The sequence below is a fragment of the Saccopteryx bilineata genome, chromosome 3, assembly GCF_036850765.1.
Source record: "Saccopteryx bilineata isolate mSacBil1 chromosome 3, mSacBil1_pri_phased_curated, whole genome shotgun sequence".
Lineage (NCBI taxonomy): Eukaryota > Metazoa > Chordata > Mammalia > Chiroptera > Emballonuridae > Saccopteryx > Saccopteryx bilineata.
In genome coordinates, this window is record NC_089492.1 from 84,571,756 (window position 1) to 84,592,332 (window position 20,577).

At 45.0% G+C, this 20,577-nt stretch overlaps 1 protein-coding gene and 1 non-coding gene across 2 annotated transcripts in view; both read right to left on the reverse strand.

The window, feature by feature from the left end:
* Window positions 1-6,351: 6,351 nt before the first annotated feature.
* TRNAS-GGA (transfer RNA serine (anticodon GGA)) lies at window positions 6,352-6,427 on the reverse strand. The gene has a single exon. It is a non-coding gene; the product is annotated as a tRNA-Ser (tRNA).
* Window positions 6,428-14,537: 8,110 nt separating this feature from the next.
* The window catches only part of KIF3C (kinesin family member 3C), a 45,018-nt gene continuing 38,978 nt past the window's right edge, over window positions 14,538-20,577 (reverse strand). The window contains exons 6-8 of the mRNA XM_066266665.1: window positions 17,712-17,820; window positions 17,363-17,535; window positions 14,538-17,150 (exon numbers count right to left, since the gene is read on the reverse strand). Coding sequence (XP_066122762.1) covers window positions 17,057-17,150; window positions 17,363-17,535; window positions 17,712-17,820 — 376 coding nt within the window. The 3' untranslated portion in view covers window positions 14,538-17,056. The remainder of the gene's footprint in view (window positions 17,151-17,362; window positions 17,536-17,711; window positions 17,821-20,577) is intronic.

The window sequence follows — 20,577 nt, forward strand, 5'->3', positions numbered from 1 at the left end:
TCTGTTCAAATATCAGCATCTCCAGAAATCTTCCCCTTGTAAAACTCAGCAGTCAATTATTAGCATAACACAAACACTCTGCCTGTACACGCCTGTCTTTCCTCCAGATTGGGAGCTCCTTAAAAACATGAACTTTATTCTTTTTTTTTTTTTTCTCATTTTTCTGAAGCTGGAAACAGGGAGAGACAGTCAGACAGACTCCCGCATGCGCCCGACCGGGATCCACCCAGCACGCCCACCAGGGGCGATGCTCTGCCCACCAGGGAGCGATGCTCTGCCCATCCTGGGCATCACCATGTTGCGACCAGAGCCACTCTAGCGCCTGGGGCAGAGGCCACAGAGCCATCCCCAGCGCCCAGGCCATCTTTGCTCCAATGGAGCCTTGGCTGCGGGAGGGGAAGAGAGAGACAGAGAGGAAGGCGCGGCGGAGGGGTGGAGAAGCAAATGGGCGCTTCTCCTGTGTGCCCTGGCCGGGAATCGAACCCGGGTCCTCCGCACGCTAGACCGACGCTCTACCGCTGAGCCAACCGGCCAGGGCAGCTTTATTCTCCTAGTCTTTGTAACCCCAGTACCTAGCATAGTGCCTGGCCCATAGTATTTGTTTCAAGACAGCATATTATTTCTAAGAAGGGGTTCCCAAGGCCTTTCCATTGTTCTTGGTGTTGATCTAACCTTTTCTAAAGTTCAATGTCTTTTGCAATGGTGGTATTTTTTTCTCTCTGATCTGTACTGGGGTTGACTATGTGTTTTTATTATTTATTTATTTTTACAGAGACAGAGAGTGAGTCAGAGAGAGGGATAGACAGGGACAGACAGACAGGAACGGAGAGAGATGAGAAGCATCAATCATTAGTTTTTCATTGCAACACCTTAGTTGTTCATTGATTGCTTTCTCATATGTGCCTTGACCGTGGGCCTTCAGCAGACTGAGTAACCCCTTGCTGGAGCCAGCGACCTTGGGTTCAAGCTGGTGGGATTTTCCTCAAACCAGATGAGCCCGCGCTCAAGCTGGTAACCACGGGGTCTCGAACCTGGGTCCTCTGCATCCCAGTCCGACGCTTTATCCACTGCGCCACCACCTGGTCAGGTGACTACGTGTTTTTAATCTGAAAGCTTTTAGAAACCATTAGAGGCAGGGTTGTTTGTTTGTTTGTTTGCTTGCTTGTTTTTAGATTCCAGGATTGATATACAGTGATCCCTCCTTATCCACAGAGATACATTTCAAGACCCCCGAGAATACCTGAAACCAAAGATAGTGCAGACCCTATATATACTATATTTTTTCATGTGCATATATACATCATACCTCTTCACTTACATAAAGCACTGTATGACTGCTCTTTAGTACATCCAAACTGCCAGCAACACTACTCTTGTTCTTTGGGGCCATTATTTTTTAATTGATTTTTAGAGAGAGAGAGCACTGTTATACCACGACAGTTGATCAGATAACCAAGATAGTTACTAAGTGACTTACACATGCTATGCTGGACAAAAGGATAATTCATATCTTGGGCAGGACTGCACAAGATTCCATTATCCTACTCAAAAATGGCATGCAATTTAAAATTTATGAATTGTTTATTTCAAGAATTTCCATTTAATATTTTCAGACTGTGGTTGACCATGGGTAACTAAAACCATAGAAAGTAAAACACTGGATAAAGGGGGATTCCTGTAAAACAGAAAGACTGAGGGAAATGAAAGCCACCTTGTCAATCAGCAGCTTGATCAGGGGTCGATATAGTAAGAGCTGGATAGAATCTAAAAGAAAAAGATATTATCCTTGCCCTCTAACTGGATACAGCCTAAAGCCTTCTGTTGTCTGAAAAGCCTTCTGTTGTCTTCTTGGGACACTCTCACAATTTCCAAACTGTAATTAATAACAGTTTGGCCTGACCAGGCGGTGGCGCAGTGGATAGAGCGTCGGACTGGGATGCAGAGGACCCAGGTTCGAGACCCCGTGGTCACCAGCTTGAGCGCGGGCTCATCTGGTTTGAGGAAAATCCCACCAGCTTGAGCCCAAGGTTGCTGGCTCCAGCAAGGGGTTACTTGGTCTGCTGAAGGCCTGTGGTCAAGGCACATATGAGAAAGCAATCAATGAACAACTAAGGTGTTGCAATGCGCAATGAAAAACTAATGAATGATGCTTCTCATCTCTCTCCGTTCCTGTCTATCTGTCCCTGTCTATCCCTCTCTCTGACTCACTCTGTCTCTGTAAAAAAAAATTTTTTTTAAATAACAGTTTGAACCATAATTTTCAAGCATTTCTTTAACCTTAGGACTCCTCCAGGCTTAGCTAGCCTGAAGTAACAACTCTTGAAGAAAGGTGGTGAGCAGGTCCCTGGGCCCAGTTCTATTAGACTTTTTGCTATCTCCCCCACGTGGCCCCTGAGACACACCACTCAGGGCACCAAATCAATCTATCAACGGCCAATAACTATTTATGGAGTGCTTGCTGTGTTTGGTGCTCATAGCACTGTGCTGAGCAAGACGGATGGACTTCTATTTTTTGGAATTTACATTCTATGAGGGACAAGGGAAAGAAGCTATAGTCATTGTGAGTGTTTTTCAAACTTGCATTTTCATCAGAATCACCTGTAGGACTTGTTACACTACAGACCTCTGTCCTCCCTCCACACCCCACCAATCCCACAATGTCTGATTCAGTAGGTCTAAAGGAGGGCCTGAGAATATACTATTCTAAATAAATGGCAACAGTCAAATAAATACCTTCAGTTAATGGCAAGTGCCATACTTTTAGAAAATAAGGAAGGGTAATGGATTATATAGAAAATACCTGGCTGAGCAGCCACTGTAGACTGGATGGCCTGAGAAAGCCTACCTGGGAATGTGCCATTTGATTTGAGACCTGAATGATAAAAGGAGCCGGTCACCTAAATGTCTGGGGAAGAGTATTCCAAGGAAAGGACTTAACTAGTGCAAAGGCCGTGAGCAGGGAACAAGCATAGCATGTTAAGGAACAAAATAAAACATTAGAAGCGCCAGTATAGCTGAAGAGTATTTTGAAGGGAAAAAAGTGACCCAAGAGTGTCATAGAAACAGACAGGAACCGGATCATGTAGGACCCTGTAGATCATTAAAAAAAAAAAAAAAGTCCAGATTTTAAAGTACATGTAAAGCCATGGAAGGGTTTTAAGCAGAGGATTCATGTGATCTTATTTTAATACATTTTAAATGTGATTTCTTGGCTATGAAATATCAATCTGGCTATTGTGTGGAGAGTATACCAGGAGGGGCAGGAGGGAATGTGGAAGAAAAGGTAGAAGCTAAGAGACCAGTTAGATTCTTGCAGCATCTTGGGCCTCATTTGATGGGGGAGGGAATTCGCAGTGAACAGGGTGATAATGGTAAGCTATGCAGAGGTGAGACTTGTTGATAGGAGTGGAGCTTAGCATAACGACTTGCTCCTTGTAGGTCTTCAGCAAAGAGTCATTAAATAAATGAATGAATGAACCTCCCTTCTTTTCTCAAGTGCCATGATTATAACCCTCACTGGTGAAATGAAGAATATTGTAAATGATCATTCCAAAACTGGGTCCCATTTTTGAGCTGGTAGCTGAGGTTTTGTATAGGTGTGTGAGTTGAAGTCGAGCTCTCTTTTAAAATATTTTATTGCTACCCTCCCCCCACCATCTTTTCAGATGAAAGTATTTTCCTTGTGTGTGGCAAATTGAGAAGGGGCCAGCTGGGAGCCCTGCAGTTCCCCTGGGAGGTGGAGGGTGTTGGCTGTTCTCAGGGCTTCTCGTTGCTGGGAGAGACTGGGAGAGATGCGTGACTCTTCCCTACTGTGCTGTGGCCAAAAATCAATTTATTCCTTTCAGTTGTCTTCAACAAACTGTTTTATTATCCTTTCCACCACATCCCATCCTACTAGAACAAAATGCAATCAAAATATGGATTTAATTTGACAAGAGGAAAGGGCCACAAACACTGTAAGTTGTCAGTACTGTGACATAGGACAACCCTGATCTCTGCAAGAACAAAGATGAGTCAAGCTGCTTCTGCAGATATCAAAGGGAGCTGTCATACGGCTCCACTGATGCTGCTTGTGAGGTACGGAAGAGGACGTCTGAAGCACAAATCACTCCTCAAACGCTAGCCAAACCTTTAGCATTCCCTGTTCCTCTACCATTTTAGCATTAAGTTTTGAAAGTTACATACCAATCGTAAAAACAGAAAACCTGTTTTACTTTGCCAAGATGACATTGAAATTATTGCATCAGCCAAAAGGATTCGAAGGTCAGCTTTAACTTCCTTTAGCCCCCAGGACCCAGGAGGGCCAAAGAGCACTGCTTGAGCACAAAGCGCTTCCTGCTGAGTTCCTTCCAGTCTCTCACCGCCCACTGCTCACTGCTCTTTGCACATTGTCCTTTCTGAATAGGCACTGTGTTTTCCAGATGACATCCCTGGATCGCTTTCTCACAGCTTTATCTCTTTTCTGCAAACCCATTTCCTCTCTCTAATGTTTTTTCCCCCAATATATATTTTAACCAACCAAATACAAAACCAGCCGAACTGCAGAACTGAAGTCACTTGTTTTTATGTTTAAGTGTTATTTTATGATCTTCAGTCTTCATTTAAATGTGGAAAGGTAAAATTTATTATTATATTTTCTAAAAAATAAAAGTATTCTGTTTTTGTTTTTCTAAAAATCACGATTTCCCATCCTGTGGGCCTTTGGCCCTCAGAAGGGAGACAAAGGTGGAGTGGAAGGAAGGAAGGAAGGAAGGAAGGAAGGAAGGAAGGAAGGAAGGAAGGAAGGAAGGAAGGAAGGAAGGAAGGAAGGAAAAGGAAGGAAGGAAGGAAGGAAGGAAGGAAGGAAGGAAGGAAGGAAGGAAGGAAGGAAGGGAAGGAGAGGAGGGAGGGAGGAAGGAGAGGAGAGGAGAGGAGAGGAGAGGAGAGGAGAGGAGAGGAGAGTAGGGAGGGAGGGAGGGAGGGAGGGAGGAAGGAAGGAAGGAAGGAAAAGAAAGGAAAGGAGGGAAGTAGGGAGGGAGGGAGGGAGGAAGGGAAGGAAGGCAACATGTATGTACTTACATTTCCTCCTATGAGGGAAGCTTAATTGCTTCATCAGACTTTATACCTATTTATTAAGTAAAGATGATCTTTTATCCGCTATTTTCCAAAGTTAGCACTGGCTCAGGAAAAGGGAGGTCACAGACTAGACCTCAAATAATCGTATTTGAAATGACTGTGAATATGTGAGACTCTAGAAACTGTTCGTCTCTCTAGAGAGACCAAATGCACGGCTATATGCAGATATACGTGTTCAAAAGGCATCTTTGAAAGTGAAGAGTGCTAGTCAGATAGAACACATTCTACACAGTATCTGATGTGTAGCATGGGTGTGTATACCTGTGTATGTACATATGAATGTGTACACACACACACACACACACACACGCGCGCGCGCTAAGTGGCAACACTCTGCAGGAGCTCAGCCTTCCATGAATGTTGCCTGTGAACAGGGAGTGGGCACAGTCCGAAGGTTGAGCAGCTTTTAGCTACCAATTCCTAATAAGTTCCCAAAATACATAGATCAAAATACTAAAAGCCCTGGCCAGGTAGATCAGTTGGTGAGAGCATAATCTCGTCATACAAGAATCAACCAATGAGTCCATAAATAAGTGGAATAACAAATTAATGTTTCTCTGTCTCTCTCTAAAAATCAATCAATAAGTTTTTTTAATATTAAAATTATCTATGTAGCTATTGTTTAATTTCTTGCATGTGTTTATTTACTTATTTCAAATTTTCTGACTTGACATGTATTAATATTATAAATAAAAAATAGTATTACATTAAAAAATGTTTCTATTGCCTCCTTAGGATCTTTATCAGGAGGAGAGATGTCTTTGGGATGAGATTTGGCGGGCAAAGTGGTAAGAAGGGGAGGCCAGAAAAGGCAGGGTTAGGGAACCAAAGGATAATGCAAGTTTGCAATTTTTTTTTTTGAGAGAGAGGAAGGGAGAGAGAAAGAGTGAGAGAGAACAAATTGATGTTTTTTTAAATTGGTGGTCCCATCTTTTTTTTTCTTTTCTTGTATTTTTCCGAAGTGAGAAGCAGGGTGGGGGGGAGAGAGGGAGGCAGACAGACAGACTCCCACATGCACCTGACCGGGATCCACCGGGCATGCCCACCAGGGGGCGATGCTCAGTCCCTCTGGGGTGTTGCTCCACTACAATCAGAGCCATTCTAGCATCAAACCATCCTCAGCACTCAGGCCAACTTTGCTCTAGTGGAGCCTTGGCTGCAGGAGGGGAAGAAAGAGACAGAAAGAGAGAAAGGAGAGGGGGAAGGGTGGAGAAGCAGATGGGCACTTCTCCTGTGTGCCCTGACTGGGAATTGAACCCAGGACTTCCACACTCCAGGCGGACGCTCTACCACTGAGCCAACCAGCCAGGGCCTGGTGGTCCCATCTTTAATTTTTTTTTTATTTGTGCCTGACCTGTGGTGATGAAGTGGATAAAGTGTTGGCCTGGAATGCTGAGGTCACCAGTTCAAAACCCTGGGCTTGCATGGTCAAGGTACATATGGGAATTAATGCTTCCTGCTCCTCCCTCTCCCCTTCTTTCTCTCTCTCATCCCTAAAATAAATAAATAAAATCTTTTAAAAATTTTATTTATTGATTTGAAAGAGAGAGAGAAAGAAACATCAATTTGTTGTTCCACTTATTTATACATTCATTGCTTGATTCTTGTATGTGCTCTGACTGGGGATTGAACCCACAACCTTGGCGTATCGGGACAATGTGAGCTATCTGGCCAGGGCTTTGACCTCTTCTGTGAGGAACCTGGGACCAGGGATTTGAATGACTTGTTTAGGGGTGTACAGGAGAAGGTGCCTAATACAGCCAACTACTTGTGAGGACAAGTTCCAGGTGGAAACCAGATGTATGCACAGTGAGCAGTGTAGGTAGTGAGCAGGTTGGGTTTTTGGCTTTCAGCATTCAGAAATCATTTCTCCCTGGCTATTTGATTTGTAAGCCCCTCGAGTAGGGTCATTTCACATCCTTTCTTTTCTCATCCTCTTGTGCTTTTCTAAATTTGCTGCAGCACACTGAGAGGAATATAAAATAGGGGAGGCTTCCTGCTTCAAATACAGTGTGTCTCTCCCTTCTTTCCTCCCTTTCTTCCTTCCTCCCTTCCTTAGTATTTCAGTCAAAGCCATTAGGCATGGCTGTGTAGAGCAGGGGCCTGGCAGAGGGTGCCCATGTGAGCAGGGTAGAAGCCCTGTGTGGGTTAAGAAATTGGCATGTACTAGGGAACCGGGCAAATGAATAAATACATTAAAGTCAATGGGAGCCAGGTTCTCAAGCTGTCAGAGAAAAGGGTTGTGAGTATGAAAACAGAAACACTGGAATGAACCCGGAGATATTGGGTTGGAATTGGAGGGAGCAGTGTGAACTCATGGTTGGATAGGTAGAGGTAAATTAAATATAATTATAAAGCATGTGAGAATGAGCAAGTTTGTGTATACTATGTATTTATATATTCATTCTAAGCTCTGTCCACTGAGAAAACCTGGGAGCAGAGCCAGCCATTTAAGCACACTTTTCACTACTAAAAGTATGAGTCTGTAACATGCTTTTGTGTTATAAAGTAAGGAAGCATCTTAGAGAATAGTGGAAACATTTCAAAAAAACACAGAAGCCAGTTTGAAGGCACAGCCACTAACCAAATGGGATAATTTGAGCATCAAAATAAATGATAATAATAACAATAATAATATAAGAGATTATAACCCATTGAATAAAATAGGAATCCATGAGTCCACATTGATATAAACAAACAAACGAGAAGAGAAAGCAGTCTCTCACAAGTTAATGTCAACTAATAAATGTAGAAGAAATAATAAAATTAAAAGCCATCAGTTAGCAACCATCTAGCAACAATTAAATCAAGCGGCAATGAATGTTCAAACTAGTGGATGGAATTTAGAGGGAGAGTGGGATATTTATACACATAGTTTTAGAGTATCTCCTCACCAAATGAAGCCTGGAAGACACCACTTAAAAAGACAAAGTTAGGCCTGACCTGTGGTGGCGCAGTGGATAAAGCGTCGACCTGGAAATGCTGAGGTCGCTGGTTCGAAACCCTGGGCTTGCCTGGTCAAGGCACATATGGGAGTTGATGCTTCCAGCTCCTCCCCCCTTCTCTCTCTGTCTCTCTCTCCTCTCTCTCCCTCTCTCTCTCCTCTCTAAAAATGAATAAAGATTTAAAAAAAAAAAAAAAGAAGACAAAGTTAACATGATCAGTAACAGGACAGAGTAATGTCATTGGGTTCCACCTGATGGCATACAGTAAGAAGACCACAGTGCCACTTCTGTGCGTCACCTGAATCTAACCATGAGGAGATATCAGACAAACCTGAACTAAGGGACAGTCCACAAATTAACTGGCCTGTCATATTAATGAATGTTAAGGGAAGAAAGGTCAAGGATGAACTAACAAATTCTTCTAGATAGGAGACTAAAGAGACACAACAACTGCCCTGGCCAAGTAGCTCAGTTGGTTAGAACATCCTCTTGATACACCAAGGTTGCAGGTTCAATCCCTGGGCAGCACACATGTGAGAATCAACCAATGAATGCATAAATGGGTGAAACAGAAGGTTGATGTCTCTCTGACTCACCTGTGGTAGTGGCATAGTGGGTGGAGTGTCGACCTGGAACACTGAGGTCATTGGTTTGAGGCTCCGGTCTTGCCCAGTCAAGGCAACTAAGGCAGTGGTCCCCAATCCCCAGGCCGCGGACCGGTACCTGTCCGTGGGCCATTTGGTGCCAGTCCGCAGAGAAAGAATAAATAACTTACATTATTTCCGTTTTATTTATATTTAAGTCTGAACGATGTTTTATTTTATTTTATTATTTTTTTATTTTTTATAGAGACAGAGAGTGAGTCAGAGAGAGGGATAGACAGGGACAGACAGACAGGAACGGAGAGAGATGAGAAGCATCAATCATTATTAGTTTTTCATTGCGTGTTGCAACACCTTAGTTGTTCATTGATTGCTTTCTCACACGTGCCTTGACCGTGGGCCTTCAGCAGACCGAGTAACCCCTTGCTGGAGCCAGTGACCTTGGGTCTAAGCTGGTGGGCTTTTGCTCAAACCAGATGAGCCTGCGCTCAAGCTGGCGACCTCGGGGTCTTGAACCTGGGTCCTCTGCATCCCAGTCCGACGCTCTATCCACCGCGCCACCACCTGGTCAGGCCGATGTTTTATTTTTTAAAAAATGACTAGATTCCCTCTGTTACATCCATCTAAGACTCACTCTTGACGTTTGTCTTGTAAATTCGACAATTATATTTATATCACAGTTTTTACTCCAGTTGCATAATTTTATTTTGTGCATTTATCCGTCCCACCCTAAAGGCCAGTCTGTGAAAATATTTTCTGACATTAAACTGGTCCATGGCCCAAAAAAGGTTGGGGACCACTACCTAAGGGAAGCAACTACAAGTTGATGCTTCCTGCTCCCCCCTTCTCTCTCTCTCTCTTCTCTCTAAAATTAATAAAATCTTTTTTTTTTTTTTTTTTCATTTTTCTGAAGCTGGAAACAGGGAGAGACAGCCAGACAGACTCCCGCATGCGCCCGACCGGGATCCACCTGGCACGCCCACCAGGGGCGACGCTCTGCCCACCAGGGGGCGATGCTCTGCCCATCCTGGGCGTCGCCATGTTGCGACCAGAGCCACTCTAGCGCCTGGGGCAGAGGCCACAGAGCCATCCCCAGCGCCCAGGCCATCTTTGCTCCAATGGAGCCTTGGCTGCGGGAGGGGAAGAGAGAGACAGAGAGGGAAAGCGCGGCGGAGGGGTGGAGAAGCAAATGGGCGCCTCTCCTGTGTGCCCTGGCCGGGAATCGAACCCGGGTCCTCCGCACGCTAGGCCGACGCTCTACCGCTGAGCCAACCGGCCAGGGCTAAAATCTTTTTTTAAAGTCAATATTTCTCTTTCTCTCTACCTTATTCTTTCTCTGAAATCAATAAATTAAAAAAAGAGAGAGACAGACGTGACAACTAAGTGTAATGCATGATCCTGGATTGGATGATTTTGCTGTAAAGGTTATTCTTGAGACAGTTGGTAAAACGTGAACAATTTCTCTCGGCCTATGGGAGTTCTTTTTTTTTATTCTTCTTTTTTTACAGAGACAGAGAGAGAGAGTCACAGAGAGGGACAGATAGGGACAGGCAGGCAGGAAGGGAGAGAGATGAGAAGCATCAATTTTTCACTGTGGCACTTTAGTTGTTCATTGATTGCTTTCCCATATGTGCCTTGACCGCGGGCCTTCAGCAGAACGAGTAACCCCTTGCTGGAGCCAGCGACCTTGGGTCCAAGCTGGTGAGCTTTGCTCAAACCAGATGAGCCTGCGCTCAAGCTGGTGGCCTTGGGGTCTTGAACCTGGGTCCTCCACATCTCAGTCCGATGCTCCATCCACTGCGCCACCGCCTGGTCAGGCCCTATGGGAGTTCTTAAAATGATTATTGCAACTGTTCTATGAATTTCAAAATATTCTGAAACTAAAGTAATCACACAACAAAAAATATAAACAGTGTCTGATTAGACTAGTAAGCCCTTATGCCTTCCAGGCCCAACTTGCCTGATAACCACATGTGTGACCTTGGGCAATGTCTTTCCTTTTCTGGGTCTTCTTTTTCTTATAACAAATTGGAGCTTTGAATGGGAACAAATAATCACTTTGGTTTTCTAGCCCAAACAAGTTAGCACCCCGACCCCTCCCGCCATGCAGCTGTGAAGAGACATGTGGTTGGGCACAGGGACTCCAGGGACTCTGCGCCCTCAGTGGCTTTGTGCCCTCTGCCTTTACCATCCTTGAGCACAATCCTGGTGTCAGCACAGTCAGGGGGCCCAGTGCTGGTGCTTGTTGAAGGGCAGTCCACTGGGAGCATGACTCAGAATCACAAGTGGCTAAAACGGAGATTCTCTGACTTTAGAGAGTGATTTGTTGAAATCACCTGGAAGTGCTTGTTTCAAATGCAGATTCCTGCCCTGGCTGCATAACTCGGTTGGTTAGAGCATAGTTCCTATACGTAGAGGGTGTGGGGTTTGATCCCCAGTCAGGGCACACACAGTAACAGATTGATGTTTCTGTTTCTCTTTGTCTCTCCCTTACTCTCTCTCTCTCTAAAAAAACCAAAAAAACATAAACAACCCCCCCCCAAAAACAATCAATTAATTAAAACAACAACAAAAAGACAAATGCAGATTCCTGGCAAATTCCCCTAACATTCGCTTAAAGGGGTCACCATTATAAGTCCATAAATGGGCAGACCCAGGCTGGCACAGAAGCACAGATTCCATCAGGAACTTGGGTCTCCTTGGGTCTCTACCCCATCAACCTTTACATGCTGCACTTGTTGCCTCAGGGATGCAGTATGGCTGCTGCTCCCTGAACAAGTCTGACCCAATTATGTCCATGAAGTTTGCATTTGTATTCTCTCTCCTGGAATCCTCTCCCTCCAGATATCTGCATGGTCCACTTTTGTACCTCCAGGAATTTGCTCAGATGACACCTTCTCAGTATGGGCCTTAAAATTGCATTCTCCCCTTCCCTTAGTACCTGGAATTCCCCCTCTTCTCTGCTTTTTCTTGACCATGCACATCACCATCTGATATACACTATGTGTTTTTTGTTTAATGTTTTTCTCCCTACTAGCCTGACCAGGCAGTGGCACAGTGGATAGCGCATCGGACTGGGATGCTGAGGACCCAGGTTCAAGACCCTGAGGTCGCCAGCTTGAGCGCGGGCTCATCTGGTTTGAGCAAAAGCTCACCAGCTTGGACCCAAGGTCACTGGCTCAAGCGAGGGGTTACTCAGTCTGCTGAAGGCCCACGGTCAAGGCGCATATGAGAAAGCAATCAATGAACAACTAAGGTGTCACAATGCGCAACGAAAAACTAATGATTAATGTTTCTCATCTCTCTGTTCCTGTCTGTCCCTGTTTATCCCTCACTCTGACTCTCTTTCTGTCTCTGTAAAAAAATAAAATAAAATAAAAATTAAAAAAAAATTCCAATGTTTTTCTCCCTACTAGAATGCAAGCACTGTGAGGACCTCTGTCTGTTCTGTTCGCTGTGGCACCTCCAGCAGTTAGAACAATACTTGGAGTATACAGGAAACAGACGCTAAATAATTTTTTGTTCAGTGAAAGAATGTACTTCCAGAAGGTGCATTTGAGTTCTAGGCAGGAAGAAGAGAGATGAACCTGACCTGTGGTGGCGCAGTGGATAAAGCATCGACCTGGAACACCAAGGTTGCTGGTTCATAACCCTGTGCTTGCCCGGTCAAGGCACATAAGGGAGTTGATGCTTCCTGTTCCTCCCCTCTTCTCTCTCTCTCTTTTTTCCCCCTCTCTCTCTCCCTTCTAAAATGAATAAAAATTAAAAATTAAAGAAAAAGAAACCCCATGCTTGCCTGGTCAAGGCACATATGAGAAGCAACTACTACAAGTTGATGGTTCCCATTTTTCTCTCCCCTCTTTCTCTCTCCTCTCTTTCTGTCTTGCTCTAAAAATCAATCAATAAAATTTTTTAAATTAGAAAAATGGCTAGTATAAGAGAATGAAGCATCCTGGGTGATGGGCACACTAGTCACGGACATCTGTTTGGTTGTCTGCCCAGAGCATTCTCTACTCCCCTTACTAAACCCTCATCAGCATTTTTGAGAAATATCTTTATTTGCACCCCTGCCCATATGTACATGGTTACAGCAGTAGGACACTTGGAGGTCTTATTCATATATCATGTTCCCACCCACCTGACCCAAACCACTGAATCAGAATCACATTACCATGATCTTGGCACCAGAATTGAGATTCTAAGTCTCCCCGGATGACTGGGACCATGTAAACAGAGAGCTGCTGGCAGATATATCTTCTACGTCATGAACGGGAGCAGCTGAGGAAAGAGCATGAACCCCGCACAGAAAGAGAAGTTCAGTGAAATAGAGGGTCTTTGTGGTGTTCAGGTCCCTGGTAGTAGGTCATTTCTGAGGCCTGGTTCCGTTCTTGCCCTTGGGGTGCGCTGCATGTTTCTGTGTTGTTTTGTTCAGCTCAAGCGCGTCTTTCGCTGTGGCTAAGGGTTCTAATGCACACCCACCTGGGCCCTAGGCAGCTGAAAACCGAAGGAACTGACTCTGGAGGTCAGGTGCCCGATCTTGGAGCAAGAAGTGAAACGTGGTCGTTTCTTCATTAACAGTCAGCAAAGGACTGGGCCAAGGAAAGAGTTCTTCTGGCTGTTTTGTGGAGCGCTAGAGAACCACCCTTGTCAGCCATACAAGAGAGCCCACTGCTAATGGGAAGAAGGTGTGCTTTTAAAATAGGATTTTTAGGATAAGGGTCTGGAGATTTGGTTTTGTTTCCAACCACTCTGCCCTTCTGTCCCTGGCGTCCACTACTTATAAAACATGTAGGGTGCCTATCAGTTTTCCTGAGGTACAGATGGGCTAGACAGGTAGCATGGCACAGAAGAAAAAAATATGGGTTCTAGAATCCAGAAGTCCAGGTTCATTACTAACCTGAGCGAGAGCACAGGCAGACCTTGTTTCATTGCACTTCACGTTATTGTGCATCCTAGGTGTTGTGTTTTTTGCAAATTGAAGGCAAGACCCTCCATGAGCAAAAGATTACAGCTCGCTTTATTACAGCAGTCTGGAACCAAACCTGCAGTGTCACTGAGGTATGTCTATACTGAATTTCCCCAAACCTCATCTATACACCAATGGCAATAATTCCCACCTGGGAGGATAAAATAACCCCACGTGTATAAAGTACCTAACGTAACACCTGGCAAATCCCTCTCAAACAGCAGAGCCATGCCAGCCCTGGAACCCTGGTAGAAGGCAGGGCGCCCCTTCAGGAAAACTGTCAGTGCCCAAACAGCGGGCTTACTGCTGCGCTTTGTGCACACGGCTAACCTCCACACTCTTCTGGGAATTAGGGGCTTCGAGTTTGTTTTTAGCAGCAACTATTATTCATTTCCTATAAAATGTCCATGCTATAAGGAGCCAATCAGGGAGGGATAGAGGCCCTGGGAAGAGATGAAGGAGGGAGGATAGTCTTTATTTTAATCAACACCCACCATATGCCAGGCACATCTATGTGCTTTGCACACATTATTGGCTGTTTCAGTCTCTCTTGGCTGATAAATGGAGGCACAGACAGAGCAGAGCTGTCAAATGCAAATGACAGTTTATCTGGACAGCATCTAGACAGTTCTAAAATCTGCTAATAGCTCAGAATTAACTGGGTGGGGACCACTGCTAGAACAGAAACAGCTGCTGTGATAGCTCTGGCACAGACTTCAGGCTGGAGCCTGGGATCTCTCTGCCCCTCAGCCCTACTGGGCAAACGGGTCCCTTTTTATTAAGCAGCCAAAGTGCTGATAACTGCAGCTGGGCTCCCAGTGTTGTTGAATCCACATTGGAAAAACAAGAGAGAAACTGAAACAGGGAGTAAAAGTAGGAAGAAACAAAAAGAGAAGGCAGACAACCAACTCTGTAACGATACTCATTCCTTTATTATGACTGTTATTTGAACAGGGTGGGGCCTGCAGGCTGCTGGCAGCACCCAGCTGCAGGTGCATTTCAGCTCAACAGAGGCCTCATCCTAAGCCAGGGAGACAGAGGGCAATGTTTTACATATATATATTTATATATTACATATGTAATATATGGGCCACTGCATTGTTAGCTCTTGTCCTAAAGAAAGACTATAGCAACAGACATGGAAATTTGGTCCTAATCAAGGCCCTTACTTTGTCAACCAAATGTCTGATACATCAAAAGGGAAGGACGGAAGAGAGAGAGAAACAGAGAGACTGAGATCCAACCGCCCCAGTGGCCCTGTTCCCAGCATTATCTTACTCTGAGTGTAGAGTGTCCCCTATGGAGTTAAACACACACACACACACACACACACACACACACACACACACAAAACCGCAGGCAAGAGCTCCTCCTCTGGCCACACCTTGGGCCCAGCCCTCAGACCGGAGGCGGTGAAGTTGGGTAGCTTGTGCTATAAGACTGTGAGGGTCAAGTGATCAGACAACGCAGAGTCAATGTGTCCAAGTGGTGGATGGGGATGTGAAACATGCTGCTTGATCCACAAACAAGAAAGAGGTCACTGGGAGAGGTTGCTCAATGCAGACTTAGAGGTCCCCCTGTGCCCAGGCCACCGGGGGTATTTCTACACACAACTCCTGTCTCAGCCTCGGCCGAATCCATTATCTGAATTCTGTGTTTCAAATAATCTCTTGGGGTCTGATGAAAAATATTATTTCCTTGATGGACAGGAGCAAATGGCAATTGAGTTGCCCAATCATCTAATCCAGTAATACAGTCCTGTATACAGCAAAACAGACAGCATCATTGATTTAACCCAAACCATAGCTTGGTCCTTAGAGAAGAACTTGAAAAGTGTAAAAAGGGTTAATTTCTTGATGGAAAGAGAATAACCAGGTAATCAACCCCCACACCACCTCTAAACACCAAATTTTAAGCAAACCAGTCAGTTTTATGCTTTTATCCCAATGACTAAATTCCTCATATTCTAAGAACTGGACTCCCACTATTCGGGTATTTTAAAATTCTAAACCACTTCCCTGGCCAAATAGCTTGGTTGGTTAGCATTGTCCCAAAGCACAGAGGTTGCTGGTTCAATCGCCAGTCAGGGCAAAGGAACAGATTAATGTTTCTGTTTCTCTTTCTTTCCCCCTTCCTCTCTTGCTAAAATCAATAAACAAACATTAAAAAAAACAACCAAAACCACTGGTTTTCTCTCATGATTACCTCTTCACCCCTCCACCAAAATGCACATTTAAAAAATAAGTCAGTGAAAATTAATCTCTTTCTCTCTCTCTTTTTTGGTAGAAATTTACTTATCACTTGAGATACTTGGAGACATCTTGCGATGTCACAAAGGTAGACGAAGAGTACTTCCCTAGGGACCAATTTCCACAATGTGGAGGAAGGGGTTAGTTTTCAACAAAACAGTGCCCAACAAATGTGATTCAGAAACAGGGGTAATAGGCAAAGATGGCAGATTGCGCCTGGTCTCTGTCTCCTGCGCTAAGTGGTGGAGGAAGGAACAGGTTCTGATACCTTCGTTTTGCCAGGGGGGTACCAACATCACTCCCTCCCACTATGAACTGGGATCCAGGCAGCTGCAGGGAATACGGTCAGAGCAGGAAGGAGCAGCATCTTAAACATGGGGAGTTGGCTTGGCCACCTGTTGATCAAAGTTACTTTTCGGAGGAGAACAGAAACAAAGGGCACTGGAGAAGGGACTTCCCTTGATGACTGTCCATGGTGTCTCCATTACCGTTCCACTTCCTGCGGGTCCTGAGGAGGCAGCAACTGGCTGGTTCACATTTCCCACCCAAGGCTTAGGAAGATGGGCAGGAAGCAGAGTTTGGGAAGCCATGGATTCTTGACAAAGCTGAAGAGCATAGGCTGCGTGAGGTCTTTCAAGTCTTTCAAAAGGAGCCCAAGAAGCTGAACAAGGTTTTCTGAGGCACAGACAACTGGGAACACTGTCAGGATGTCTCTGGTGCTCAGGGCACACCAGCATTGTTCTAGTTCCAGAAAGTGCTTAGGAGCTTCTCACCATCAGCATAGGAGGAGATGGAGGTATGGAGACAGGTGGAAAAAGTCCTCTCTTCTCAGGGACTGGCCACCTTCCCTTCTGGGGACAGTTGACAGGGAGGAGCCTGAGGTCTGACTGGGTGGAAGGGACATCTAGAGTCAGCAGGAAAGGAGGCTATGCAGTGACTATGGCAGGCTCAGGAGAGGGCCTCTCCCCCACACTAACTGAGCTCCACGAATAAATAACATTAATTAAATAAAGGAGGCTAAGAAGAGCAGGCAGAGGCACGGTCTGCCAGATTCTCACCCCCTCACACATACAAACACACATGCGTACACACACACGCACACCCAGCGGCAGGTGAGATGATCCAGGGTCGGCTGCCCCTGCCAGGGGTCTGTCGGCTGGGCAGCCTAACTGAAGGCTGTCACTCGTGGTCTAGCACTGTCGCAGGGTGCAGAGCAGCAGAGGCCAGCGAGGCATGTGTGGTGGAGGGTGGAGGCCGCTGAGGACTCTGGCACCTGCAGGGGGTGGGGACAAGGTGGGCGAAAGGGGTGGAAAAGTGAGGGAAAGAGAGCAGTGGGGACTGTCCTCTTCCTCACCCTGCTGGTATGGGAACTCCTCCCCCACGGCCCAGTCACTGTCCTCCCTACACACGCCCTGGGGACGCCCAGGCCATCTCCCTGTCTCCAAGCCTAAGTCCACTGCCCACTCTGACCGTGGTGGTACTGACCAGGATCTGGACTTTCGGACTTTAGACGTGGAAGGTCTTTCCAGAAAGCTGTCCAGCCGCATGAGCCTCTCCATGTGTAACGCACGGGGGTCTTGTTCTTGGTCGTGAGAGAATTCCATCTCGAACACAGCTGGAGGTGACACATCCAACTCGAGAAACATTATGTTTTCAGCCTGTGGTAGGAATGTCATACCAGACGTGAGCAGTGGCCCTGATGACCGTGTCTCCTAGGCACTCAGTAAACCATGGGAATAGCCGGGATGGTGGGGTAGGGAGAGGAAGCAGAGGCTGTGAGCATCGCCTCCCTTGGGCTCGCTCCCCTTGCCCCTTCTACTTCCCAGCTTCTTACCCTGTATCTGGGGTGGGACCCCATTGCCATGGCAACCCGAGCATACTGGCTGATAGGTCTCTTGTAGCCCACTGCAGACGTTGGCCGCTTCTTCATTTGGCTGTTGTTGCTGTAGGGAACAGGCTATATTAGAATGGATTTCCTTCACACACAAAGGGGTGATGATATCCTGAGGAAGTAAGTATCATTGAGGTAGATAGGAGCACTGCAGATGGCTGGTTCTGGAATTTTCTTCTCTTTGCTCAAATACAACCTGACAACTAAAACTAGTATAACACATAGAGACACATGTTTCTCTCTTGTTGCTTCAATTATTTTCCACAGTAAAAAGGGTTGACTGGAGACTGGAATGAAAAATGCAAATTCAATCTTATTTTAGCTTTCAGATTCATAACACTAATTTCACATACTACACAAAACCCTGCTGATAAGTGGTTCTGTTCTTCACTTTCCTTCATACAAGTCATCACAACAAAATGACTAAACGCTCAGGCTTGAAATGCAAGGGTCTCCAAATAGCCAAAAGAATCTTGAAAAAAACCCCAAAGTTGCCTGACCAGGTGGTCGCGCAGTGGATAGAGCGTCGGACTGGGATGCAGAAGACCCAGGTTCGAGACCCCGAGGTTGCCAGCTTGAGCGAGGGCTCATCTGGTTTGAGCAAAAGCTCACCAGCTTGAGCCCAAGGTCACTGGCTCCAGCAAGGGGTTACTCGGTCTACTGAAGGCCCGTGGTCAAGGCACGTATGAGAGAGCAGTCAATGAACAATTAGGGTATTGCAATGTGCAACGAAAAACTAATGATTGATGCTTCTTATCTCTCCGTCCCTGCCTATCCCTCTCTCTGACTCTCTCTCTATCTCTGTAAAAAAAGAAAAAAAAAAAAAAAGAACAAAGTTGGAGGACTCACATTTCCCAGCTGGAAAACTTATTACAAAGCTATAGTAATCAAGGCTGTATGGTACTGGCACACAAACAGATCAATATATCAATGGAATAGTTGTCTACGGCCATACCACCCTGAACGCGCCCGATCTCGTCTGATCTCGGAAGCTAACCAGGGTTGGGCCTGGTTAGTACTTGGATGGGAATAGAATTGGGAGCCCAAGGTCACTGGCTTGAGCAAGGGGTCACTCACTCTGCTGTAGCCCCCCGGTCAAGGCACATATGAGAAAGCAATCAATGAACAACTAAGGTGCTGCAATGAAGAATCGATGCTTCTCATCTCTCTCCCTTCCTGTCTGTCTGTCTGTCCCTATCTGTCCCTCTCTGACTGTTAAAAAGAAAAAAGAAAAAAAGTGAAAGGACAATCCACAAAATGAGAGATATATTTACAAATCATATATTTGATGAGATACTTTAATCTAGAATCTATAGATAACTTACAAATTGAAAACAAAAAGACAAGCCAATTTAAAAATGGACAAAGAATCTGAATAGCCATTTCTCCAAAGAAGATATACAAATGGCTAATAAGCACATGAAAAGATACTCAACATTATTAATCATTAGGAAGATGCAAATCAAAACCACAATGAAGTAGTACCATTTCACACCCACCAAAATGACCATAATCAAAGACAGACAATAACATGTTGGTGAGTTTGTAAAGAAATTGGAATGCTCATACAGTGCTGGTGGGAATGTAAAATGGTACAGCTGCTTTGGAAAAAGTTTGGCAGTTCTTCAAAAAGTTAAACACAGAGTTGCCATATGAGCCAGCAGTTCCACTTCTCGCTATATACTCGAGACAATTTAAAACATGTCCCCACACATGTACACAAATATTCACAGCAGCATTGTTTATAATAGCTAAAATGTAGAAATAACCCAAATACCCATCAACTAATGAATGCATAAAATGTGGCATACCCAGAGCAGAACATCAGTCATTTGGCAATAAAAAGGGGCGAAGTACTGACACATGCTGTAACATGAATGAACCTTGAAAACAGTTTGCTAAGTGGAAGAAGCCAGGCACAAAAGACTACACATTGTATGATTCCATGTATATGAAATGTCCATAATATGCAAATCTGTGGGGACAGAAAGCATACTGGTGGCTGCTGAGGGCTGAGGGCTTTGGGGAGAACAGGGAGAAATTGCCAGTGGGGACAGGGTCTCCTTTAGGGGTGATGAAAACATTCTGGAATTAGATAGTGGTGATGGTTGAACAGCTCTGTGAATATACTAAAATCTACTGAATTGTACACTTTAAAATGGTAAATTTTATGATATGTGAGATATTTCAATAAAGCTGTTATTTAAAAAAACGAACAAAACAAAACCCAGGCTTGGCCTTTATAATGTGCATATTCTTTGATCCAAATTCCCACTCCTAGGATTTTCCCTACAGAAATAAGAATAGATGGGGACAAAATTTACATGTAGGGATGTTTGCTGCAAAATTATTTACAATTGCAAAAAATTAGAAACAACTCAAATCTGCTCAGTAGGGATTAAATTATTACCCACAGGAAGTAATATTATGTCATCATTAAAATCATTGTGTGGCTCTCTCTATATATGAAAAGATTTCCACAACATATTAAATAAAAAAACAAATAAAAAGACGACATTTGGCCCTGGCCAGTTGGCTCAGTGGTAGAGCATCAACCCAGCATATGGATGTCCCAGGTTCAATTCCCCCATCAGAGCACACAGGAGAAGCACCCATCTGCTTCTCCACCCTTCCCCCTTATCTCTCTCTCTCCCTCCTCCTCCTTTCCTGCAGCCATGGCTCCACTGGAGAGAGTTGGCAGGTGCTGAAGACTCTGCCTCAGCAGCTAAAAAATGGCTCCGGTTGCAACAGAGCAAGGGTCCCATATAGACAGAGCATTGCCCCATAGTGGGCTTGCCGGGTGGATCCT